General features: G+C 40.0%; 1 protein-coding gene across 2 annotated transcripts; it reads right to left on the bottom strand.

Annotated features, from left to right (window-relative positions):
* Positions 1-1,822: 1,822 nt before the first annotated feature.
* Positions 1,823-23,803, bottom strand: dact3b (dishevelled-binding antagonist of beta-catenin 3b). 2 transcript variants are annotated; one of them, XR_013817144.1, is made up of 5 exons: positions 23,309-23,803; positions 11,337-11,472; positions 7,783-7,875; positions 3,944-6,133; positions 1,823-3,222 (listed from the first exon to the last, which is right to left on the bottom strand). XR_013817144.1 is itself a non-coding variant. In XM_079824842.1 (4 exons), exons 1-4 carry the CDS (start codon positions 23,516-23,518, stop codon positions 4,791-4,793), a joined length of 1,782 nt encoding a protein of 593 aa, XP_079680968.1. In that variant the 5' UTR covers positions 23,519-23,793; the 3' UTR covers positions 1,823-4,790. The 2 variants fall into 2 exon arrangements, 1 of the variants encoding a protein (XP_079680968.1); XM_079824842.1 differs by having other exon boundaries at positions 1,823-6,133; positions 23,309-23,793.
* Between the last annotated feature and the right edge of the window lie 612 nt (positions 23,804-24,415).

The raw sequence follows: 24,415 nt of genomic DNA, 5'->3' as shown, positions 1-24,415 counted from the left end.
AGAGAGTGACTGTTTAAAGCTGTCAGCAGGGCTGCGTTCAGCCCCGACAAAACGTTGCAAAACGTTTTTTAAACGGAAACGGTGCTGCGTTGAACACCCTGTTCTGTTGACGCAAGAGTTGTAACTATGGCAGCCGAGAAGGCCATTCTTTGTGTTCTTTTTGAGGAATTTTCGGAGCCTGATAAAATCGATATAAATAGGTGTTTAATACTGCAAAATACATGCTATCACTTCCCTTGCCATCCAGAATAAATGAAAACACCCCAATCACATTTATTTAACTTTTTAATCTCCTGGTAATCAATTCTAATTGAAATCATTTTATTTCTAGTTCTTACTTTTTTAATAGCTTGTATTTTCTTTCTCACTTTATATCAAGCAATTACCATATATGAAATTTGGTATAATAAACTTGCCTTGCAATGAAGCTAAATATATAAATAAATACATCATCATGTTGATTATATATATATATATATATATATATATATATATATATATATATATATATATATATATATATATATATATATATATATATATATATATATATATATATATAAACTCTTACGACAATCATGTCTTCTAATATCTTCAATTGTTTTGTATACTGAGCTGCAGCGGACACATTTGTAAACATCTTCACTTGGACCCATTGTGTGAGCTATCTCTTTAATACCGCGTGGTTTATATACATGTTGCTGCTGATTGGACTGACATATTTGACACACCCACCAAACGAGAAAAAACGCATCTCAAACCCGTTGCACACCGGTGCGCACCGTTTCCAGGAAACATGACGTTCAACCGAAAACCGTAGCAAAACGTTGCGCACCGGTTTGAGCGTTGAACGTGCCCCAGGTAATACTGCGATTCCCAACCATCACATGATTACAAACATTAGTGTTGTGGCTTTTGTCTTTGAGGCCATATGTTAGTGTATTACCAAAAGTCCACTTTTGAACTTTTTTTGTCTTCTAAAAAACATGGGACTAAATATATTGATGTTTCAATGTAGTGCACAGATTTGTGTCCAATCAAATGCTTTCTAGAATGAACATCACGTGCAGCTGACCAAGGGTGCGTCTCAATCAGCTAGTTTCCTAGTAGCTAGTTTGTGGCCGACTCCCTGATCAGTGCCCTGACTACTGAACTAGGGAGATTATTGAGACGCACATTAAATAAATTCTGCCCAAACTTTCAAGAAATAGGTAGTTTTTACCATGTAAAGTATTGCCTTTTATAGTGGATATCATAAAGCATCATACAGAAGTTAAAACATCCACATAAATTGTGATATTTAGTCAACATTTGTGGGGCTAGGCTTGTCATGGGACACAAAAAAGGTTGGAAAAGCCTGTGACTTGGTAAAAGTGATTCAAAAAGCCTTTGTTAAAACATTTCAAATAGCAATATTTTGTCTGGATATGGGTTAGCAACATTTCTAACTAGGAAGCTAAATATAACAGCACTCCATGGCAACTGAGAACAATACAGAAAGTTGAGCAATGAACAGAATTCATATCCCATATAACATCTCCTGCTCTCCTGTTTGTGTATTATATGAGGTGTATTGCAATTCTGAGTTTGTGTGACTTTGTATTTTGTACATATAATCTGCTTTTTGCGTCTTGTTTAACCATTATGTATAAATATTGAAAATATGAAATAAAGATATATTTTTAAACACCCATCTGGAGATGATACATTTTTTTCTGGTATGCATTGGTACAACGCAGGTCCCTATATATGTAGCTGACATAAAAATACTTTAGCTTTATTATTTCAAAACATACCCATGGACGAGTTTGAGACGACGGCTGATGAATAAATAAGAGTTTATTAACAACATGCAATGAGAAGGAACATTTTCAAAGACTACATGAAAATCTTAAAAATACACTGCAGGCATGAGATCAAAGATGGTGAACTATTACGTTTAGGCAAGGCATATTTTAGCACACACTCCTCACTGGAGTGTATTTCCACTGTACATCACAGGTAAGGGCGTTTGGCCGTGTAGCAGCAAGACGATGAAATATTTCAGTCCTCCAATGCACTAGGTGGCGCCAATAAAGAAGCTATGTGATATCAAACTTCATAAAGTACTAATTAGTCACTATAAATGTTGAAAAATCTGCAGTACACTACAAATGCGTTTTAACAAACATGCTACAAAATATGTATCAAGTAAACTTCATTCTCACGAATGGTTACCGTACTGTGCAAACTAGACACAACACCTGAGACATGGCAGGCAAAGTGGTACGTAGTACTGATAGGGATGCCTCCATAACCCCAGGCACATCCTGTCATATGTGTGTGAGATGAGCCGTGAAAATTGCCCTCTTTAAAATGCTAAGCTAATGAGAATCAATTTCAGGCGAGCACATATCTCTCTTCATCCTGCAGTTTGCTCGTTAAAATATTCCAAGGCAAAATATTCTCATTCAGCTTTTCACAATGGAGAAAGAGACATCATCATTATCATCAGCAGTGTAAGGGTTAAAATGGCTTTAAGTCAGAATTGTGGGCCTGCACTCTTCATTTTGAGACCTGGCTCGTGATCCTTCCTGGTTACTTCTCTCCTGCCTCTATTTCACTGTCTTGTCAATAATCAAGAAAAACATAACTTCAAATGGATTAAGCTAAAATATAGCTATAGCAATGAAAGAAAGAGATTTAGGGGCATGCCTGAGAACTTGATGCTGAGGAAAGTGATTTACAAACATTAAAGACCCATAGTCTTTTTAAAGGGATACTATTTTCTTTCTCATGTGGAACAAATATGTTGATGAATGTTGGTCACCAAACAGTTTTTCTTCCAAGTACAATGTGTTCCTTTTGGACACATCTGATATGATGTTTTAATGGGTTTGCTGTGCTTTGTATCTTTTAGCTGCGTCTCTTTTATTAACAAGAAGAAAGATACAAGAATCCCAGAAGTGAAGGTCAAGAAAACAAGATACAACTGGAAACAAAGAGGGGAGTTAGTTGTAATCCGGTTAAGTCAGACAGCACGTCCAAACGGATCTCAAAAGCAACTGTGCCAATATACAGTCACGCTATGCTGTAGAACTACTGAAAAATCATGATGCTAACCTTATCATATTCTGAATCATTTAAATATTGGTGTCTAGAGGTGCTTTTCCACTGCAGTTAGTACCGTTTCAAAGTGGGTGGGATTATAGAATGATCATTTTAGTTGTGCCGCCTCTACTTCTCGGCATGTTGATGTTTTTAAAGGTTTCATGAACTGGCTTTTTTTTTAAATTGTATACTGTTGTCTGAGGTCAACTTATGACGTTTGTGTGGTTTTTACATTCAGAAACATCATAATGAAAAAGTAATAGGCTATTTTCTGCCTTGGTTTTAAGGCTCTCTGAAAAACGCTCGGTTTTGATGGGCGTGCCGCACTGAAGACTTGGAAGTAAACGCCCACGGCTAGGATTGGATAAGATTTACATATTTAATGAGTTTCTGCTTCCCTGTCAGTACATGTGAGGAATTGTTTTGAAAGCGTCTTGGGAAATGCTCACAGGACTCGCAAAATGTCTTTATCAAACAAACACACTGATTCATCTCTCATCCACCCGCGTTGATTGAAATGTTATTTCTGTATCATTTCGCCCGATCATCAGTGAATATAACCGCGAACCATACACACACACACACACACACACACGCCGCAAGAAATTAATGTTATTTCACTATAGCCCGCCTGAAAAACACACGCAACCGGGACTTTGGGCTTTGCGAGCTGGCGTTACAAGTCCGAGTATAAATATATATAAAAAATGTTTTACTCACATAAGTGTGTTGCACCGTTCCTGTTGGATCCAATATAGAAGGCACAGCATTGTGTTTTAATCTCAATATGTCTGCAAATCAGTCTCGATCGGGATCTTGTTTACAATCGATTCCGCGGTGAAATGAAGCGAACAAACACAATGTCTTATGCACGTGAGCTGCTCAGTAGAGCTCCACGAGTCGGTGGGTGGGCTTGAGGCGGTTCTTCTGCGTCCTACTACATCAGAGGTCGACATATTCTGAGATCTCTCATTTTCTGGGCCTGGTGTCTATAAAAGCTTCTCTTTGACTAACAAGGACGTTTTCAGCTCTGAAACGTACAGGATATTCTTATATCACGATTAACTTTTATATACCAAAGGCTCAAAGGAAAGTTGATTTTTTTCAATTCATCACCCCTTTAACTGCAAGATGAAGAAGTTTGTTTCAAAGGAGGCTGATGGCAGCAAAACAAAATACTGATAAAAAACAATAGACTGGGAACTCGTACAGCAAAACGCAGACGGCAAAATCAATTTGTTTGCTCGACGGCGCACAAGGGTAAGCTAATCTTGCATTTAGCAATGGGGTCTCAATCGCTACTGAATATCACTGTCACAAAAGCTCGAAAATGGTAATGACTGCAGCGGTAGCTGGTAGTGACAATTCTCTCTGACCAATCGGTGCTATGCAGTGTTTACACCTCACATTTTATTATTAGTACGGCATTCTTGGGAACCTCAACCGAGGTTGGACTATTTAAGGGAGCTGTATTGAGCTATACCATGCAGTGGAAAAGCGCCATAGGACACCATGAGCACCGTGAGTTTTTAAAAGTTTGAATGAATAATGTTCATAAATGAGTTAGCATTCTTACTTGAAACTGTGTAGAGGCTTTGACCCGGAAACAGCATTCAATATGTCACAAGTTAACAAGCAGATTGAGTGAAGATTTCAAATGAATTCAGTGGAGAAATTGGCAGAGATGTTCATAACCAGACTCATACAGTGGTCATGAGTTTGAGGGAGCCTGAACGAAAACGCATGATCTTCTTTTTGAGCGCATGCGAGGCTTTAATCTTGACAGCTGCATTGGAGGGATTCTGTGAGGAAGAGGAGGAGGAAGGGGGCAAACGAGGAGGAAGTTGTTGAGGCCAGACCAGCCCTCCGCTCTCATCCGAGTCACTGGACACTGAACTGGTCCCTGGAGAGAACGTCTCACTCAGACTGGAGTCAGAACCATCGGGCGGCGCAGTATTAGCTTCTTGCAACCTCTGGTCCTGCTTCACAAACTGAACCCTAGTGTGTTTGACCGGTAAATCCTTTTCATGCACATCCTCTCTGAATACCCCCTCGTCCTCTTCTTGACTGAGATCTGCTGAGGAGGACCAGAGTCGCTGACTGGATGGGTAAAATTCATCACTATGATGCCTGTGGATGTCCCGTCCCACAGTATAATATTTGTGCTCCGGTTGGGCGGCCCATCCTTGAGAGACGCAACTGTCCTCTGACCGAGAACGGCAGGTCGACTTGTTTTGTCTCTCTCCCGAAGTTGTCCACCTTTCCTCTGGAACCCTTCTGGTTAGGGACCGAAGAAGAGCCACCTTTTGAGATGGGATGGGCTGGTGTTGCTCACGGGACTCGGGAGTTGACGACTTAGGTACGCAGGTGTGATTGCAACAGGTGTGAATGTGTGGTTTCATGGTATCTGACATTGTAGGGCGGCGTTCTTTGTAAACCGGTTGATGACGAGGGGAGTCGCTGCTGCTGTCGTAAACTTCTTTAACTCCGTGCTGATCCATTTCCAAGGAGGATTCTGGCTCCTCGCTGCTTAGGGAAGTTGGTCCAATCTGAGCATTGGGAAGGTTCATGTAATATCTGTCTCGGGTCACGCCCTCATTCTCTTCCTCTGAGAGCGGTGTCCATTCCTGCCATTCCGACTGGTCAAGTGAAAGGTAACCAGGAGGGCATGTGTGTAAGTCTCGCCACCGATCGGGCTCACAGTCGAGTCCTGCTCTAGATCTGAAGTGTCGCCTCTGCAGGAGTCCCAGGATGTACGTCTCCACACGCATAGCCTGCTGGATGTCCTCTTCGGTTGGGCCATCATCTATCTTCACTGTAGGATCGGCCTCAACATCAGAAGTGAAGCTCATCTCAGGCGTAAAGCTTTCATTCCTATCAGCCATCAGATCTGTAACCCACCGAGGGCTCTCTTCATCTTCTTCTTCATCCTCTATTCCCTCTGCAATACCCTCCAGTGGGGGGTAAGGGGCAGAAAATGAGCGAGGGATGGTGGCATGTACTGTGGGCTCCATATGACCCTCCCAATCCAGCATGTAGGCATCTGTCAGCATGTGAGAAATAAAAATGATTTTATGAGAAATAAAACTAGTTCCTAACACCAGGGGTTTTCAAACTTTCTGAAGTATAATGATCCCCTTGCAAAGGACTCTCTTCTTCAATGCCAGCTATACCTATATTTTATTGCAGACACTTGCGGGTAAAAGGTAATAAATATATTATCAAGTAGGGATGCACCGAATGTTCGGCAACCAAAATTATTCGGCTGAAAAAAGCACTTTCTGCACTTTTTTTTTCAAAATTTCAAGATTTCTTTCAATGCTTTTATTTTATTAACAAAGTTATATTCAGGATTAACAAGCTCTGAATGAAACATGGTAAGCCATACAATTGCCAAGAACAATCATTAAGAATAAACAGTTCTCCATTTACAACTAAGTGTGACTATTTTTCAGTTTCTTTAGAACATTTTAACAAAAAAAAAAGTCTTTAAACCAAAAAAAGTTTACTTAAAAAACGGTGTTAACTGACATCTTTCCGTGGTTGAAACAACATTTCTTTTAGTGTTCTTTTATTTGATGCTTATCAATTAACTAGAAGGAAGAGATGATCGTTTCACAAGCAGCTTTAACTGAGGCGCTACAGCGATCACGACACATTAAAGAGCCACACAAAACGCCATTTGTGGTTTACATTTCTTTAAAAATGACAACATTTTAAAGTTGAGACTTTGTTTCATATCAAAAGTAACTTGCTCTCTCCTGTCTGTCGGCGTGTTGTCAGTATCCTCTTTGCTCCGCGATGTATTTTCTCTACGTGAGAACATGTGTATGTGGCGTGAGAGGCCCATGGCGTGTCGGACATAGCAACAGTAACTAAAGGAGTGGGGCTTTGCGAACGGTCAGCATACGAACGTTCGTCTATCAACAGGTTTTTCTGTTTGGTCAGTGATCGCGCGCGCACAGTGGTGAAGTGGCAGTTTGAAGTGAACACAGAATCGATTCTGAATCGTTAGATAACGAATCGTGATGCATCGATGCATCAACCTTTTCTCCCACCCCTAGTGCTGAGTTATACAGACTTGCAAAACCTCTCATGAACAAACAAACACAATTTGATTATGATCCCTGTAGGCATAATAGGCCAAATATAAGATAAGATGGCCAAATATAAATATATGGCCAAATATAAATATGTTTTTTACTTTTTTTATTTTTTTCATTTTAAGTTATATTGTGCTTTGTTTGTATAATGTCTATGCTAAAAATGCAAAACATAATGCTAAAAAGTTCAATGTTAAATAAATATTTTTAAATTGTAGTTTTGTAATTTATTTTAAAAGCAAGACAAAATAGTAAAAAAGCTAATTTATGCAATGGTGAAAAAATGTCAAAATACATGGAAAAAAATATAAAAAAAACGCGTTCGGTATTCGGCTTCGGCCTTCTTCGGCCAAGTGTTTTATTATTATTCGGCTTCGGCTTCAGCCAAGAATTTTCATTTCGTGCATCCCTATTATCAAGACCACAAGTTGTTTTGACCCACCTTGCAGGGTCTATCGGCATCAATTTGAAAACCCCTAGTTCAAACCACAACATACTCATAGGTCCACAGGGTTATTCATAGTACTGAGAGTACAAGATGGAATAAGCAAAAAAGTGGGCGAGAAAAGTGATAAAAGGAAACACTCACCCAGAGATCTGGGCCTGTGACAGGAGGCAGTGAGGTTTGGAGAGGAACAGGAACGCAGTGGAGGAGACAGACTTTCACTTTGCTCATAAAACCCTGAGGGATCAAGATAAATTGAAATCTTATTTTCAATATTATTAGCTTTCATTCTACTATTCACAACATCTGAGTGTATGTAACAATACATCTCACTATTAAAGATAACTAGGTGTGCGCAATACTGTATATCTGTGACCATATCGGAAGAGGTAATTGGTCAATATCAGCCAGAGATTGGCCCCCACAAGACACCCTTTTTTTTACTCATGTTTCAGCAGGAATATAAAGAACAAATAACATACTAAACTATGTTTGCATTACATTCAAACTTATTAACACACACACTCACAAATATATACACACCGATCAGGCATAACATTATGAAGACAGGTGAAGTGAATAACACTGATTATCTCTTGATATCACAGTGATGATATGATATGCAAAAATAATGCACATACACATTCAAAAGTCAATTAAACTTAATATCAGACAACACAGCAATATGGATTAGACTATGCCTATCTATAAAATGTCATGTTACATCCCTGTATAAAAACCTTGATATTGTCTTGATGATTTTTTTAAATTATTATTTGCAATGAAGGGATTGATTCCCTCACAAAAATTTGGTCATTTACTGAGTTTTTAAAAACATTGACAGATAATTAACCCCCCCCCCCCCCCCGTTATTATATCTTGTGGCTCACCTTACTGTGTGCGCAATATCCGCCAAATAATAATATTTACGTTATTAGGTGTGGCCTAATGGTTTAGAGAGTTGGACTTGTGACCTGAAGGTCTCAGGTTAGAGTCTCAATACCGGCAGGAAATGTAGTTGGGGGGAGTGAATGAACAGCGCTCTCTTCCACTCTCATTGCCCTTGAGCAAGGCACCTAACCCCCAACTGCTCCCCGGGTGCCGCATCACAAATGGCCGACCACTGCTCTGGGTGTGTGTTCACGGTGTGTGCACCATACTTGGCTACACGTCACTCACATCACTCACTATAAACGTTGTCACTGGGACAGGTTCTAATATGAATATAATGTAATACCATTTATGTACTAATATGCACTATTTTGGTACAAAGATGTACCCTTTGAAAGGGTACCGCCCCAATGACAGCCTTGTTTTCTGTGAGTGTACAAAGAGCTGTGAATGTGCAAGCGACAGGATTGCACTCCATCTTCACTGCTACTAGAACCGCCTGCAATTTGCAGATTCTGTTGGTCTCTTATTGAAAATTAACTAGAGACTTGTGCTTTCTGCGTCCCGTGTGAAGCTGCATTTATGTCGAAGTGGTACAATATTGGCCCAATTTATTCTCCCAATGGCCACCCTGGGCCTGTCAGAAGCAGAAGCTTGGATTACTCTTTTTCTGCACCAGGTTACAAAATGATTCAAGCTACAAACAGTTCTGTTCAGTTCTGTTGAAGCATCAAGGTTAGAGCTTTAGGAACACAAAACAAAATATAGCAGCCTATATATTTAATATTGGCCATCTCATCTGTTATAACATTAACTATAACAAAAAACATACACTCACCTAAAGGATTATTAGGAACACCTGTTCAATTTCTCATTAATGCAATTATCTAATCAACCAATCACATGGCAGTTGCTTCAATGCATTTAGGGGTGTGGTCCTGGTCAAGACAATCTCCTGAACTCCAAACTGAATGTCAGAATGGGAAAGAAAGGTGATTTAAGCAATTTTGAGCGTGGCATGGTTGTTGGTGCCAGACGGGCCAGTCTGAGTATTTCACAATCTGGGGTGCGTTTCCCAAAAGCATCGTTGGCCAACTATGGTTGCAAGTTCCGTCGTTATCAACATAGTTCAACCAGTCAGTGTTTCCCGAAACCTTCGTTCGAACGAACATTCGCAAACAGCGTCGCAAACTTGTGTGGTTGCAACGACAGCTCTTGTTTGCATGATATGTGGACTTAATAAATCCTTATCTTGAGCAAAATAAGCAAGCTGACATTCAGTACAACCTATATCTTTTATTTAGAATACATACAAATGTCATTAATGTCTTTTAGTTTGTCAAGAGATTTAAAGCACCGTTTTTGAAGAGTGCGCATGTGCGGACGTGCTCTAGTACGTAAAAAAGAGCCTATTTGAATCTGGAAATAAAGCAAAATAACTGAGAAATATTTGAATTATTCCTCAGGTGCCATATCCATAATGTGTAGCAAAAAATCTAGCATGAATTCGATCTCAAAATAATTAATTAAAAGCATTTATTACTCCACCACCTGCGCGACATCATTAACCAACGTGGTTGAACGACAGATTTGCGACAATACGGTTTCGGGAAACAGTCGTGACTAGCTAGTTGATTTCTTCAACGATGCATCGTACTATGGTAGTTAAGAAGTGAGTTACGTCGTTGTACGGGAAACGCACCCCTGCTCAGTTACTGGGATTTTCACACACAACCATTTCTAGGGTTTACAAAGAATGGTGTGAAAAGGGAAAAACATCCAGTATGCGGCAGTCCTGTGGGCGAAAATGCCTTGTTGATGCTAGAGGTCAGAGGAGAATGGGCCGACTGATTCAAGCTGATATAAGAGCAACTTTGACTGAAATAACCACTCGTTACAATCAAGGTATGCAGCAAAGCATTTGTGAAGCCACAACACGCACAACCTTGAGGCGGATGGGCTACAACAGCAGAAGACCCCACCAGGTACCACTCATCTCCACTACAAATAGGAAAAAGAGGCTACAATTTGCACAAGCTCAACACAATTGGACAGTTGAAGACTGGAAAAATGTTGCCTGGTCTGATGAGTCTCGATTTCTGTTGAGACATTCAGATGGTAGAGTCAGAATTTGGCGTAAACAGAATGAGAACATGGATCCATCATGCCTTGTTACCACTGTGCAGGCTGGTGGTGGTGGTGTAATGGTGTGGGGGATGTTTTCCTGGCACACTTTAGGTCCCTTAGTGCCACTTGGGCATAGTTTAAATGCCACGGCCTACCTGAGCATTGTTTCTGACCATGTCCATCCCTTTATGACCACCATGTCCCCATCCTCTGATGGCTACTTCCAGCAGGATAATGCACCATGTCACAAAGCTCAAATCATTTCAAATTGGTTTCTTGAACATGACAATGAGTTCACTGTACTAAAATGGCCCCCACAGTCACCAGATCTCAACCCAATAGAGCATCTTTGGGATGTGGTGGAACGGAAGCTTCGTGCCCTGGATGTGCATCCCACAAATCTCCATCAACTGCAAGATGCTATCCTATCAATATGGGCCAACATTTCTAAAGAATGCGTTCAGCACCTTGTTGAATCAATGCCATGTAGAATTAAGGCAGTTCTGAAGGCGAAAGGGGGTCAAACACAGTATTAGTATGGTGTTCCTAATAATCCTTTAGGTGAGTATATAAGTATCTATTGACCAACATTTTTGTGCATTATAGTATATATATCCACAACAAGTGTGCAATTTTGCAGAACACTATCTGGAATAAATGATTCATGAGTCACGGAGTACCTGAGCTTGATGCGCTGGGACTGTCCAAATCCTCCTCTGTATTCTGCTCACATGCGAGTCCTGAATCCACCCTCAACTCACTGAGCTGCTGTTGCAGGGCCAGCATCAGCAGACTGGGGGCGCCCTGGAGTCGGTTCTGAGGGGTATAACAGAACATCAGTTCATGCATTTCCTGAGAATCAAACCTATAACCTTGACACTGGGAGTTACAGGAATGCAATAGTCCAATGGCATAAAAGCACATACATAAATATCTAAGAGGACAGCATATAGGACATTTCTTGTGCATTTTTTCCATATTAATCTGTGCCCTAGATTGCCATTACTCACCCTCACCCTGCATAAAGCACTGTTAAATCTTAAATAATTTAAAATGTCCGTTATATTACAGCCCTATACAAGGTCTCTTGTATAAAAGAAAATAGTAACGATGTATTGTGCATCTACATTAGAATAATCAAACAGTATTTGCATGACAATAGACGGATGTAAGATGGCTTGGACTGAAAGCTTCAAGCACATGTGTTTGTGTGCATGTCACCAGTGTAGAGTGTGCTCGTGTGCACCACTGGCAGTAGTTATGTAAGCAAATGGCACATGCACCAAACCCAGAACATCAATAATTTACCAAAGACAGGACAGATACTGTTGAGTATGCTATTTTTTAATCCTGTGGTTCTGGTTTGGTTTCTGGACCTAGTTCTCTCGACAGTAAATCAAAACACATTGTGGTTGGCACCGTGTTGCAAGTGAACCTGTTTTTAATGCAGTCTGGGTCTGGGTTTTATTTGAGTTTTGTTCATGGTTTAGTTTGTCCCTACAGTATGTTCCCCACCTGGCCTGAATCACCGCTCAGAGAGTATTTTTGGTTTCTTGTTATATTTTGCTGGCCTATGACGCAAAGGTGGTTTGACTCGGGTCATTATTTCAACCACTTTCAGTGTTCTGTCGGTTCTCTATTTCCCCCCCATAATAAAGGGTATAATGATGACAACCAATGTTTAGGTATACAGATCCAAGACAGATGTGAGAAACAGACTGGAGAGATTTTTCAAAGCTAATAAAACAAATTTTCAGTGGACTGCCAACAATTCAGGTTGAGACAGACTAATGCACAAGGTTAAGATATGTTTGGAATAACTTTTTTAATATATAACATGGAGGCTTGCCAGTGTTATACTGGTTACACTCATATGAAGGTATGATATTTTATTTTAAAGTGGAGACATGAGTATGAGTGAAACTTAGGGTGCTTTCACATCTCTAGTTTGGTTCATTTGGTCCGAACCAAGGGCAAACAATTATACATTGTAGCATTTTTCAGCTTTTTTGGTTCCTTTTCACACCACACTGATTGCTTTGGTCCGAACCAGTTGAAACGAACCAAAATGCAGTCACATGACAACATCCACATCACTCATTGGCCATGGCGTATTTCCTAAACTGCGACTGCACGGGCTGGTTTTGTCCCTGGCCATAATCTATTACATTGATTGTATACACCACAATATGCAAACAATACATTTCTATAATGAAGCGCGGATGCGGCTTGAAAACAACGTTCTAATGCACTGCAAACGGCGTGAGTTTTCGAAAGTTGTAGGGCTGTAATCTCCCAGTCGATTAGTCGATTATTAGTCGATATACGTTCTGGCTCGACCAAAATTCTGATTGGTTGATTTTTTGCCGCGTTCATTTAATCAGTTTTGCCACGTTCATTTCATCTGGTGGAAAGCACTAATTGCTAATGGGGGTGTTTTCAGAGCACCCCTGTTTCACAGGTAACAGTCTGTCTTCAGAACACCCCCATTGTTTCCACTTCTTTTGGATTAGCCCAACCCACTGGAGAAGAGAGACAGATTGAAGTAGGCTACTTTGCTGTATATTATTTATTTAATTGTGAGAGCGTTTTCCTAGTCAGTCCTCTTCTACCATGTCAACAAAGACATCGGCAGTGTGGCAGCATTTTTTAAATAGAAAATGGGAAAAAAGTCGAATGCAAATTTTGCAAGCAACCTTTTGCATATCACCTAAAGACGGTAAGATAACTTGTCTGCGTTAGGTTGCCCCGTCTGTTTTGAGTAGGCTATATGAACATATCAGAATTGCCATATTTCAATGTTTTTTATTCGGAGTCCGATGCGCTGTGCCCACTGTTTGTATTAGTTTTGAGCCTATGCTTTATTTTTCAGTTATGCACTTTATTTCGTTTCTGCTCTTGATCTGGCTTGTTTAATACATATTCCTTTTTTATTAAAGTGGACGTGCCTTTTGTGTTTAAGAGTAAAAGCTTTAAGTTAATAGTCTATTCATGTCTCAGCCGTGAAGCTGAGCTGAGCTCCTATGTTCGAGCTGCACAGAGCGGCTGAAATAATAGTGTCTGTCAGTTATTATAATACATATGACAAAAACAATTGTCTAAATTATGTTGCATATTCCTCAAAAGTTCTTGTGATGATATCACTAGTTGACAACATAGTACTTTATTTTTGGAAACCATGTCAGAGCCGACAGACTCGTGTGTCAGACTCATTTCAGTGCAAAATAAAATAATTTATTTAACGATTTAATATACAGCAAATAGCCTACTAGTTTATGTTTATTTATAATTAATTTAGGCAGACAACAAGGCTACCAAGTACTGCGCACAGTGCGCAGCTAATTCATTTAACGTTTTTTTCCTAACGTCATTTTTTGTCGAAAATTTCAGGACTTCAGTCGACCAAGATTTTCATTGATTGATTACAGCCCTAGAAAGTTGGGACCTAATATGGTCATCAGACCAAATTTCTATGAGGCTCTGCACCTCCTCACTACTCCTGGTTTGTCCGCGAGCTGCCATGCTAAAGTGCAAACTGTCAACAAACACTTCCTCATCCCATAAGGCACAGCGCAGCTGACTATGGCAGCAGGTTTAGTCCAAAAATGATCAGTACTTTTTGCAGTTGGGTCTATTAGAGGTCGGATCACGTTCTCACCACAAACGAACCGCCCCAGAGTTTGTTTGAAAGCGTACCGAGACCACCTTTTCAAGGAGCTCTCGGATTGCTTGTTTGGTCCGCTTTTGGTGCGCACCTGAGTGGGAAAACCAACTCTAGTATGATTAAACCGAACTAAATGAGGCAGGTGTGAAAGCACCCTTACTTGACACCAGTCAATATCTTGTATAGAATAGCCTTAAAGGTAGGGAAGCCCATTTTTTTCAAGGTCCTGTTCTTCGTGATCCCATTTTTCAAACTTTAGTTAGTGTGTAATGTTGCTGTAAGAGCATAAATAATACCTTTAAAATGATAAAGCTCAAAGTTCAATGCCAAGCGAGATATTTTATTTAACAGAAGTTCCCTATCAAAGCCTACAGAGAACGGCCAGTTTGGACTACATCCCTGTACTTCCTGCTTTAATGACGTCAGTAGAACAGTTTGTCGACTAACCTCCGCCCACAAGAATATGCAAAAAAGGGGGCGTGGTCTTGTTGCTCTCCCACGTGGAGAAGAGGAAGTGTTGTCGAGACCGGTCGAGACGCTGTTATTTGCATCCCGGAGTCAAATCACCTTTGTTTGGCCTTCAGGGACGCTGTACTTTGAGCGCATGCATCTCCCCTTTATGGTAAGAGGCGTGACCTTTCCGGGCAACGTACGCTAAGCTGCTGTCGAATCACAACACGGGAACCGCAGGCACAATCAGAACTCTTTACGTATTTCTGAAGGAGGGACTTCATAGAATAAGGAAATCTTCGAGCCGTTTTTAGGACAGTGAAAACAGTGGTATACAGATAAGTACATGTTTTTTTACACGTGAAACATGAACACATGTTATATTGCACACTGTAAACACAATCAAAGCTTAAAAAAAACAGGAAAAACGGGACCTTTAACACTTTTGTTATTCTGGTTGAAACTCTCTACACACCCTGATAGCAATCAATAATATAAGTGGTCTAAATATTAAAGAGGTGGTTGATTGCCCCTTTTTACAAGATGTAAAATACAACCCCAAATCAGAAAAAGTTGGGACAGTATGGAAAAAGTGATTTCTAAATTTACTTTGACTTGTATTTCATTGCAGACAATATGAACACAAAATATTTCATGTTTTGTCTGGTCAACTTCATGTCATTTGTAAATATGCATCCTTTCCTGTCATTCAGACCTGCAACACATTTAAAAAAAAGTTGGGACAGGAGCAATTTAGGGCTAGTAATGAGGTAAAATGGTTAAATAATGATGTGATTTGAAACAGGTGATGTCAACAGGTGATTGTAATTATGATTTGGTACAAAAGCAGCATCCAAGAAAGGTCTAATCCTTTAGGAGCAAAGATGGGCCGAGGATCGCCAGTTTGCCAACAAATACGTGAGAAAATTGTTGAAATGTTTAAAAACAATGTTCCTCAAAGAAAGATAGGAAGAGATTTGGATATTTCACATTCAACAGTGCATAACATAATTAAAAGATTCAAGGAATCTGGAGGAATTTCAGTGCGTAAAGGACAAGGGCGCAAGCCTAAGCTGAACAACCGTGATCTCCGATCCCTCAGGCGGCACTGCATCAAGAATCGTCATTCATCTATAAGCGATATCACCACATGGGCTCAGGACTACTTTGGCAAACCGTTGAATTTATGCAGCTGATGTGGAGTTAACTATCTTCAAGTCATTGATTAGCATATTCTGTCATGATAATCTATAAATTCTCAACATGGCCTTTGTTGCATTTTCCCGGGGGTGGGGTTTATGTAAATTTCAGGGTTAGTGGAAGTCTCAGGACCAAAAAATGTTCGTCCAATAAAAGGCAGAACAGTTTCATAGTCTGTCTGCATGAGGTAATCAGAACTGCTAACTGGAGTTATTTAAGCTCCGCCCCATGAGCAGCAGCTCATTTGCATTTAAAGCGTGTTCCCAGGGGTGGGGTTTATGTAAATTTCATGGTTAGTGATGTCACTAACCCGGGAGGAAAATTTTGTAGTCCCTCCCAGCCATCACACGTCATCAGCGCGTTTCATGCAATGCAGAGTCTTACAGACAGTCACTGAGCGCTACAAACAAACAGCAGCCGCCTTTTACAGTTCATCCTGAACCAAAACAACAAGTCGTGACTCGAAACTGTAATTACAAGATGGCAACCTGTGACCTGTTTACGTCCTCAGACTCAGATTTATGCCTTTCTATGTCAACACTATCAACGGCTTAATGAATCTGCAGCAGTCAGCAGGTCAGAGCACCGTAAGTTCTTTACATCATTGTTATTGTAATGTTATGTGCTTTGAGACATGAGGTAATTTAACGCAGTCTCTCATGACACTTTGCAGACTCTACTGTGCGTTCATGTGTTTTGAAGGAGGCGTGGCTTTGGAGACACTCTGAAAAGAGGGAGGGATCAAACGCTTTCAAAGCTAGCTTGCTATTGCTAGCCTCTCCGAAATTACCTACCGTACCTTTAATAAAGCGAGTCACATAAAGCACATCTTATACAGCAGTGGAGCTTTTCTTGCTTCTCATATCTCACATGTCAATCTTGAGTACCTATAGAGTAGTATTGCATCCTTCATATCTCCGAAAAGTCTTTAGTTTTATCATATTTATAAAAGAAACATACGCTGTACAGAGTCTTTCCGAAAAAACCAAGCTGCTGAAGGCGTATCGTGTGGGCGGAGCTAAAGAGCCACGAGCGCGCGCAGCTATAGCGTCTGAAAGCTGTGACATCCTTAAAACGTGGAAAAGAAAACGTGAAAAAGAATAAACCATGGCTATCGATCATATTCAACCATACATATATGATCCAGAAGGCTGGAATTGAACAGGAGCATCAGCAACAATGACTACATCTTTATGTGGTATGTACTGTAACTGTATATATTTTCTTAGTGGCTTGTCATGCGCGAGTTTTACAACATCTGTGTGTGTTTACTCATGGTTTATAAGGACATTATTTGGTTTATAGACTATTGTATTAGGGCTGCTCGATTATGGAAAAAATCATAATCACGATTATTTTGGTCAATATTTAAATCACGATTATGTAACACGATTATTTCACATGACGTTGGGAATGTGTTGCAGCCACTACCATGTAGCAAAGCTTGCACGTAGCATGTTTCTGCTCATCGTCTGATTCGTCGAAGCCAAACTGTTCCCAGACAACGGAGTTGGTTTTGCCTTTTTTGCTCACCAAACGCTGCTGTAACTGCCCTCCTTCTGCCATCTTTACTCGCGCCGAGTTTTTAAATTCCAGCGGATGATATGCACACGAGTCACGACCTGAGAGAGTTTGTGGCTTCGGGAGAGGCGGATGTGCGCGTGCGCGTTTCATTCAGAACGCAAGACAAAATAAGAGTGTTCTTGCAAAACAGAACATGGCAAAATAGTTTTTTCTCGATTGTACTATTTTGGTGATCGTTGGGAGCCAAAATTGAAATCGAAATTCAATTAATTGCACAGCCCTATATTGTATGTGACTTAACGTTAGCAGTAGAAAACTGAACGGTTTTGCACGTCATGTTGTTTACTGAGGTGCACTTACACGCCGATAGCTAACAACATGAAGACATTTGAAGCAGTTTACTTACTTACTTCACAACTTTCCAACGCACGACCATGAACCTTTATCGCCTGGTTCATGCCACGTTCATGCCATCGCCTGGTTCATGCTCCATCTTTCAGCATTAGACGAGCTACAAATTGGAGTTGAAATGGGCCTTGTTTATAAAACGATCGTCATCGAAATGCAGGGAACAAACAAAACACTTGCACAACTCTGTTGCTGCTCCGGAAAAACAAACTCCACCCACTGTCCCATTAACGCTGGGTTCTTTGGAAAGCTGTGCAGGGTTGTCTTGCCCTGACACCCAAAAACACACTTCTTTGGTGGCATTGTTGATTTTGTGAAGACCTGTGACTGTAGCTCGCAACCGACGACTTCCCTAAACCCGAGCACAGCACGAGAAGAGCCCGTACGGCCCGTACAAGGGCATTCCACCCTTGCTGACGTCACGCAGACCCATACTCAAAAAAAACTTTCCGAAACTTTTGAGAAACCGGAAGGAGTATTTTTGGCACAGAAATACTCCTTAAAACGTTGTATGCATGAAACAGCATTTCACTATTCACTATTTTCACTATTCACTATTTTCACTTTGGATGTGAGCACAAAGTCTGCAGGAAATAGTAAAATGATGTGCAATATGCACAATCCCACGCCGAAATTCAAGCCCTGTAACACCGACAATATTCATCCGGAGCAAATGAAACGAGTGAGTGAAGGGAGGCGGGTTTGTGTGTCAACTCCCTGTTGGAGAGATGAGAGAGAGAGAGCAGCTGATATTTGTGTCTATTCTGTGTATTGAAAAAGCTATATTTTTGACAACACATTGCACTTTTTTTTTTTAAAGGTCCTGTTCTTCGTGATCCCATTTTTCAAACTTTAGTTAGTGTGTAATGTTGCTGTTAGAGCATTTATAATACCTGTAAAATTATAAAGCTCAAAGTTCAATGCCAAGCGAGATATTTTATTTAACAGAAGTTCCCTTTCAAAGCCTACAGCGAACGGCCGGTTTGGACTACATCCTGGTATTTCCTGCTTTAATTACGTCAGTAGAGCAGTTTGTCGACTAACCTCCGCCCACAAGAACACGCGAAAAAGGGGGCGTGGTCTTGCTGCTCCCGCGTGGAGAATAGGAAGTGTTGCGTTCGGTTGCGTTCGTATAGTTTGTTTGTCGCCATGTTGTCGAGACGCTGTTATTTTCATCCCGGAGTCAAGTCACCTTTGTTTGGCTTTCCCAGGGACACTGTACTTACAGATCATTGAGATCATGCATCCCCGTTATGGTGAGAGGCGTGACCTTTCCGGTAACATGCGCTCTGCGTGCACTAAACTGCTGTCGAATCACAACACGGAAAACCGCTGGCACAATCAGAACTCGTTACGTGTTTCTGAAGGAGGGACTTCATAGAACGGAAATCTTTCAAGCCGTTTTGAGGACAGTGACAACAGCAGTATACAGATAAGTAAATTGTGTGAAAAATACTGTGTTTTTTTACACGCGAAACATGAACACATGTTATATTGCACACTGTAAACACAATCAAAGCTTCAAAAAAACACGAAAAACGGGACCTTTAAAAGACTACAATTGAAAAATGTATATATATTATATATAAAATTTAACCCGCCAAAGTAGCTAGTAGGAGTGACTGAGTTCCACGCCACTGCTGGGCAACTCCGGCCTTCCTGCAGAGTTTAGCTGAAACCCTGATCAAAATCGCCTGTATCTTTCTATTAATCCTGAAGATGTTGAACAGGTGTGTTTGATAGTCGTTAGAGCTAAACTCTGCAGGAAATTGGATCTCGAAGGCCATCTTGAGGTGCATTATGGGACTGAATGAGTGTACTCGATGTTGTTGACAGCACAACAAATGGCTGCCCGGTCAAATAATATATAGTGGTATTGGGGAGCGATTTAGGACACCTCATGCTAATGTCTCAGACACATGTGTCCTTATTTGTTGGTTGAACTAATCCTTTAATTGTGTAAGTTAATCCTTTTTTCTGTTTAATAAACATTTTAGTAATAGTTGAATCATTTTGAACACAGATACTGTAAAAATTATGATATCATAGCAAGTCTTTTGCCTTTTAATGTTTTATTCTCTACATTCTCCAATTTTTCATCTAGCAGGCCTTTAAGGGAACCTATAGAGCAGGGTTTTCAAACTTTATGATGCCAAGGACCACCAAATATGATGAACCTTTATGAGGGACCCTTCCTAAAATCCATCTATTTTTACCTTTAAACTGCTAAGTAGTAACTGATAAATAGTAAGTGTGACATTATAAATACAACATATTGTTTCCCAACTTAAATTGGCTATTAATGTTGGATGTATAAACTTGAAGAATTTTTTTTTTCACAATAAATGTATGTAAGCAGCTTACGTCCTGCGTTAAGGATACTGCCTTACATTCCCAGTGAGCGAGATAAAGGGGACTATAGTAAGAAAAACCCCTGCTATAGAGAACCATTTTAAAGGTATGGAAAGATATAGTCAGTTTGAAATGATGTGGAAATACAGCAAATTGGAGCACAAAAAGCACAACCAGACCTGCCTCTCTGAAACTCTCATTGGACAATGGATGAAAATCTTCTGATATTTGAGTCAAATGATGGAACATTGCTTTCTTCTATGTTCTTGCAACACACCATTCCCATGGAAATCAGCAGGTTTGCCGCACTGCTTGAATTCACCTGTCCATTCTTCATGCCAAAAATAAGAACTTTTTCTTATAATTCAATCGCTCATAAAACCATGGCAACATGGCTTAGCGCCTGAGGTCAAAGCTCAAGTGCATGAGAGAAAATGACGAGTACAGAAAGGAAAAGCAGTGGATGAAGACAGACAGAGAGGACCAGAAACCTATTCAATACAATTTTAGGTCTGCCAGATGTGAACAAAGGCCTAAGCAAATCCCCCCCCACCGAAAACATGATCCAGTTTAGATGATTTCAGAGCTAATATCAGCTATTCTCTCTGAAGTCTATGAATCAACCTCCTCGTGTTCCCTTGGTGATCACGATTAACTGTCGTGCGACGGATCAGCTGGTCTGGTGTCTCACCTTCAAAGGCCTCACACACAAAAGCATGCAGAAGGCAGCAGTCTATTTGATTATCACAGAAACAGACAGGACCTGAGGGAGACCAGGCTGCATGCGTACACTCTCATTATCCGGCTGCCGGGAGCGTCTTGCCTTTAATGTGCCAAAATGCGACACAACCGGCATCCTCCTACACACACACACACACACCACCCTACCCCCACAACATCAGCATACACACATCACTCTAACAGTCCTAAAGACCAAAATACATCACTAAACTGCACTAGTCCACACATCCGCAACAGTACATCAGGGAAACTTTGGCCTTGAGGGCTGATGTAGTGTGTTTGAACAGACGTTGTATGTGCAAACTAGCTAATGCAAACACGGCTGGGTTCTCAACCACAAAACTGAGCTGCAAATAAATCTGTAGTTTGGCAAACTGGTTTAAAGCACAGGGATTTACATAAAACAGCTGGGATGAGGTGTAAAGATTTCTCACAGTTATATTGCTGATTCTATTATTAAAGGGTGCATGTGTAATTACATGTTACCCACAGGGATGTGAGTGTGTGAGCACCGCACTCCATCCTCACTATAGCCTGAGGAGATCACATCTGATTCTTTCTATAATTGGTTAATTAACAGCTGCAGTTTGAATCAGTAGATAGATAGATAGATAGATAGATAGATAGATAGATAGATAGATAGATAGATAGATAGATAGATAGATAGATAGATAGATAGATAGATAGATAGATAGATAGATAGATAGATAGATAGATAGATAGATAGATAGATAGATAGATAGATAGATAGATAGATAGATAGAACCTGAGTGAAGAGCTAAATGAATGCCGCTTTGCTGATGGAAACTCTCATCAGTCTGAAGAATGGCTTCCGGGGGTCGCTGAGGCGGAGCGCGTGAGCCGCTGACAGCTCATTTGGGTGATGCGTCTCGAGCGCACCCGCACGCGCCCGTCCCGCGCGAGTCTGGCTTATTAATATTCCGCTCCATGCGCCTTTTGTCTGATCCATCTAAGGGGGAGAAACTCTGGGGAAAGGGAGACCGCTGCTTATTTGATTTCTCTCACCGCCTTTTCACAGGCCTTTATACTAAACTGAGTTAGAGTGAGTGAGGTCCGAATCCCTGGAGACAAACTGATGGACAGGCAATGAAAGGACAGGCTCTGTTAGTTTATGAACATAACTTTGATACACACTGTTTCCTCAGCCACTTATGCAGACAAAGAACAGTAAAAAAAAAAAAAAAAAAAAATATATATATATATATATATATATATATATATATATATATATATATATATATATATATATATATATATACGCTGATGTCATCAGTTCATTTCAATTATCATACAGTGACAGTGTGGGCTTTAGATCAATAATTAGATCAGTAATTTAGTTTAAATTGTTAATTTAGTTTATTAATTAGATTTATTTCGATGTTTAGTTGAAAAATGTAGTGTATATATATATATATATATATCAGTTTCATCAACGAAATGTAGGGTAAGACTTTATTTTTAAGCCATAACTCTTAATGATAATTAAACCACAATATAGCCTGATATATATATATATATATATATATATATATATATATATATATATATATATATATATATATATATATATATATATATATATATATATATATATATATATATATATATATATATATAGTTAAATAAACGAATAGCTATATTTCTAGGAGTATAAACTGCTAAATCCATGCGAAACGAACAATGGATAGTTAAATGTCTACATGCCCCGCCCCCTTTACCATATGCACATCAATCACAGCTGTCAAAAACATTCACTTGCTGTAAAAAATATATTTTTTAATTATACAGCACAACTGCTGCTAAATAACATTATAATGGTATATCAGTGTTATAAAACCCATATCGACACAGCAGTTTTCACGTGCCAATTACGTAACACCACAAAGTACATATTATGTACACACTTGTACAGTAATAAAGGCAATTTATAATCTAGTAGCCTAGATAGTACATAAATGTATTGGCACATATTGTTTCATTAAGAACATTTAACATCCATGAATCATTTGCATTCCACTAAAAGTTCTTTAAAGAGGAAATGGTTCTTTAAACCAATAAACCAACAATAATAATACAAATATTTTAAGAACGAAAATTCGCTGGTGAACCAAAAAATGTAAACTATGACAATTTTTTTTTTTTTTAGTGCACTTGACTAGAATAACAATGGCCAGACCGTCTGCCACTACATTCCTCGTCTGTTTTAAACTTTCCCAAACAAATATCCACATCTCCATAAAGCCATAGTGAACCACTGGAGGGAATCCCAAAAGAATCGTGCTCATCACCTACCAGCTGTAGCCTTAAAGTGAGCTGCTCCTGTTCTCTGCTGCTGCGGGCCGGACCCACATCACCCCAAGCCGGGTATCCCGGCACCGAGTCCCCGAGCGACAGGGCCCCGAGGACCAGACTCTCCTGCCGCTGCTTCAGCATCTCCAGTTCACACAGCCACGCGAAACTGGCCTCCAGACGCTCTTTAATCCGACCGCGCTCTTCTTCCATCTTCAGAGGAATCCCGAGGTCCACCAGGAGCCTCCTCACCCTTCCCAGCAGAACAAAAGCAATCAATCTTTCAATATGATCTGCGTCAGCCTGCTTCTGCCACAGCTGTGGACGTCTATCACGTTGCAAAGAGACACACGTCCATTTGGATTGAGTGTTTTCCCCCTAACACGAGCCTCTGTGTCTCATATTGCTGCGCTCGGACAATATTTGGAGATATCAGTTTTGAATCCCTCGCATTGCTGTACAGCGAGGTGTTCCCTGCTCATTAGAATATTCCGCCACATCCGCTGTGATTGGTTGTAAGCTCGCCGTCACCGCCCTCCTCAGGATCTCCCACACTCTTATTGGTCAGTCTCGGGCAGATTGATTTGCATGCAGACCATGGCGGGTCTTCGTGCGCTCAAGCATAGACGGGATAAGCATTGCTGAATGAATGCACGCCGAGAATATTAATTTGTCTGGTGCGACCGGTCAGACGACAGGAACATTAATGCGTGGATGACCTAATAAGGATAATTAATGAATACTTGGTTATGATGCCATGGGATATATAGTCATGAGCAGGGAACTGGAGGGCGATTGAATTAATTTCTACTAGGATATTTTCTATACTTCGATTAAATGTTTATTATATATATATATATATATATATATATATATATATATATATATATATATATATATATATATATATATATATATATAAAATAGAAATTTAATCGAAGTCAATGCCAATATCTAAAAAAAATATCCTAGTAGAAATGAATTCAATCGCCCTCCAGTTCCCTGCTCATATCCCATGTAATCATAACCAAGTATTCATTAATATATATATATATATATATATATATATATATATATATATATATATATATATATATATATATATATATA

Source organism: Gobio gobio (genome assembly GCF_949357685.1).
Source record: "Gobio gobio genome assembly, chromosome: 9".
Lineage (NCBI taxonomy): Eukaryota > Metazoa > Chordata > Actinopteri > Cypriniformes > Gobionidae > Gobio > Gobio gobio.
Note: the sequence above shows the minus strand (reverse complement) of the source record. Positions and strands in the feature narration are given on the sequence as shown.

Coding starts and splice junctions, on each gene's coding strand:
- dact3b (XM_079824842.1), bottom strand. CDS start 23,518: ATGGAAGAAGAGCGCGGTCGGATTAAAGAGCGTCTGGAGGCCAGTTTC. Junction 11,473..23,308: donor TCACTTTAAGGCTACAGCTG/GTAGGTGATGAG, acceptor TATACCCCTCAG/AACCGACTCCAGGGCGCCCC. Junction 6,134..7,782: donor TCACAGGCCCAGATCTCTGG/GTGAGTGTTTCC, acceptor ACATGCTGACAG/ATGCCTACATGCTGGATTGG.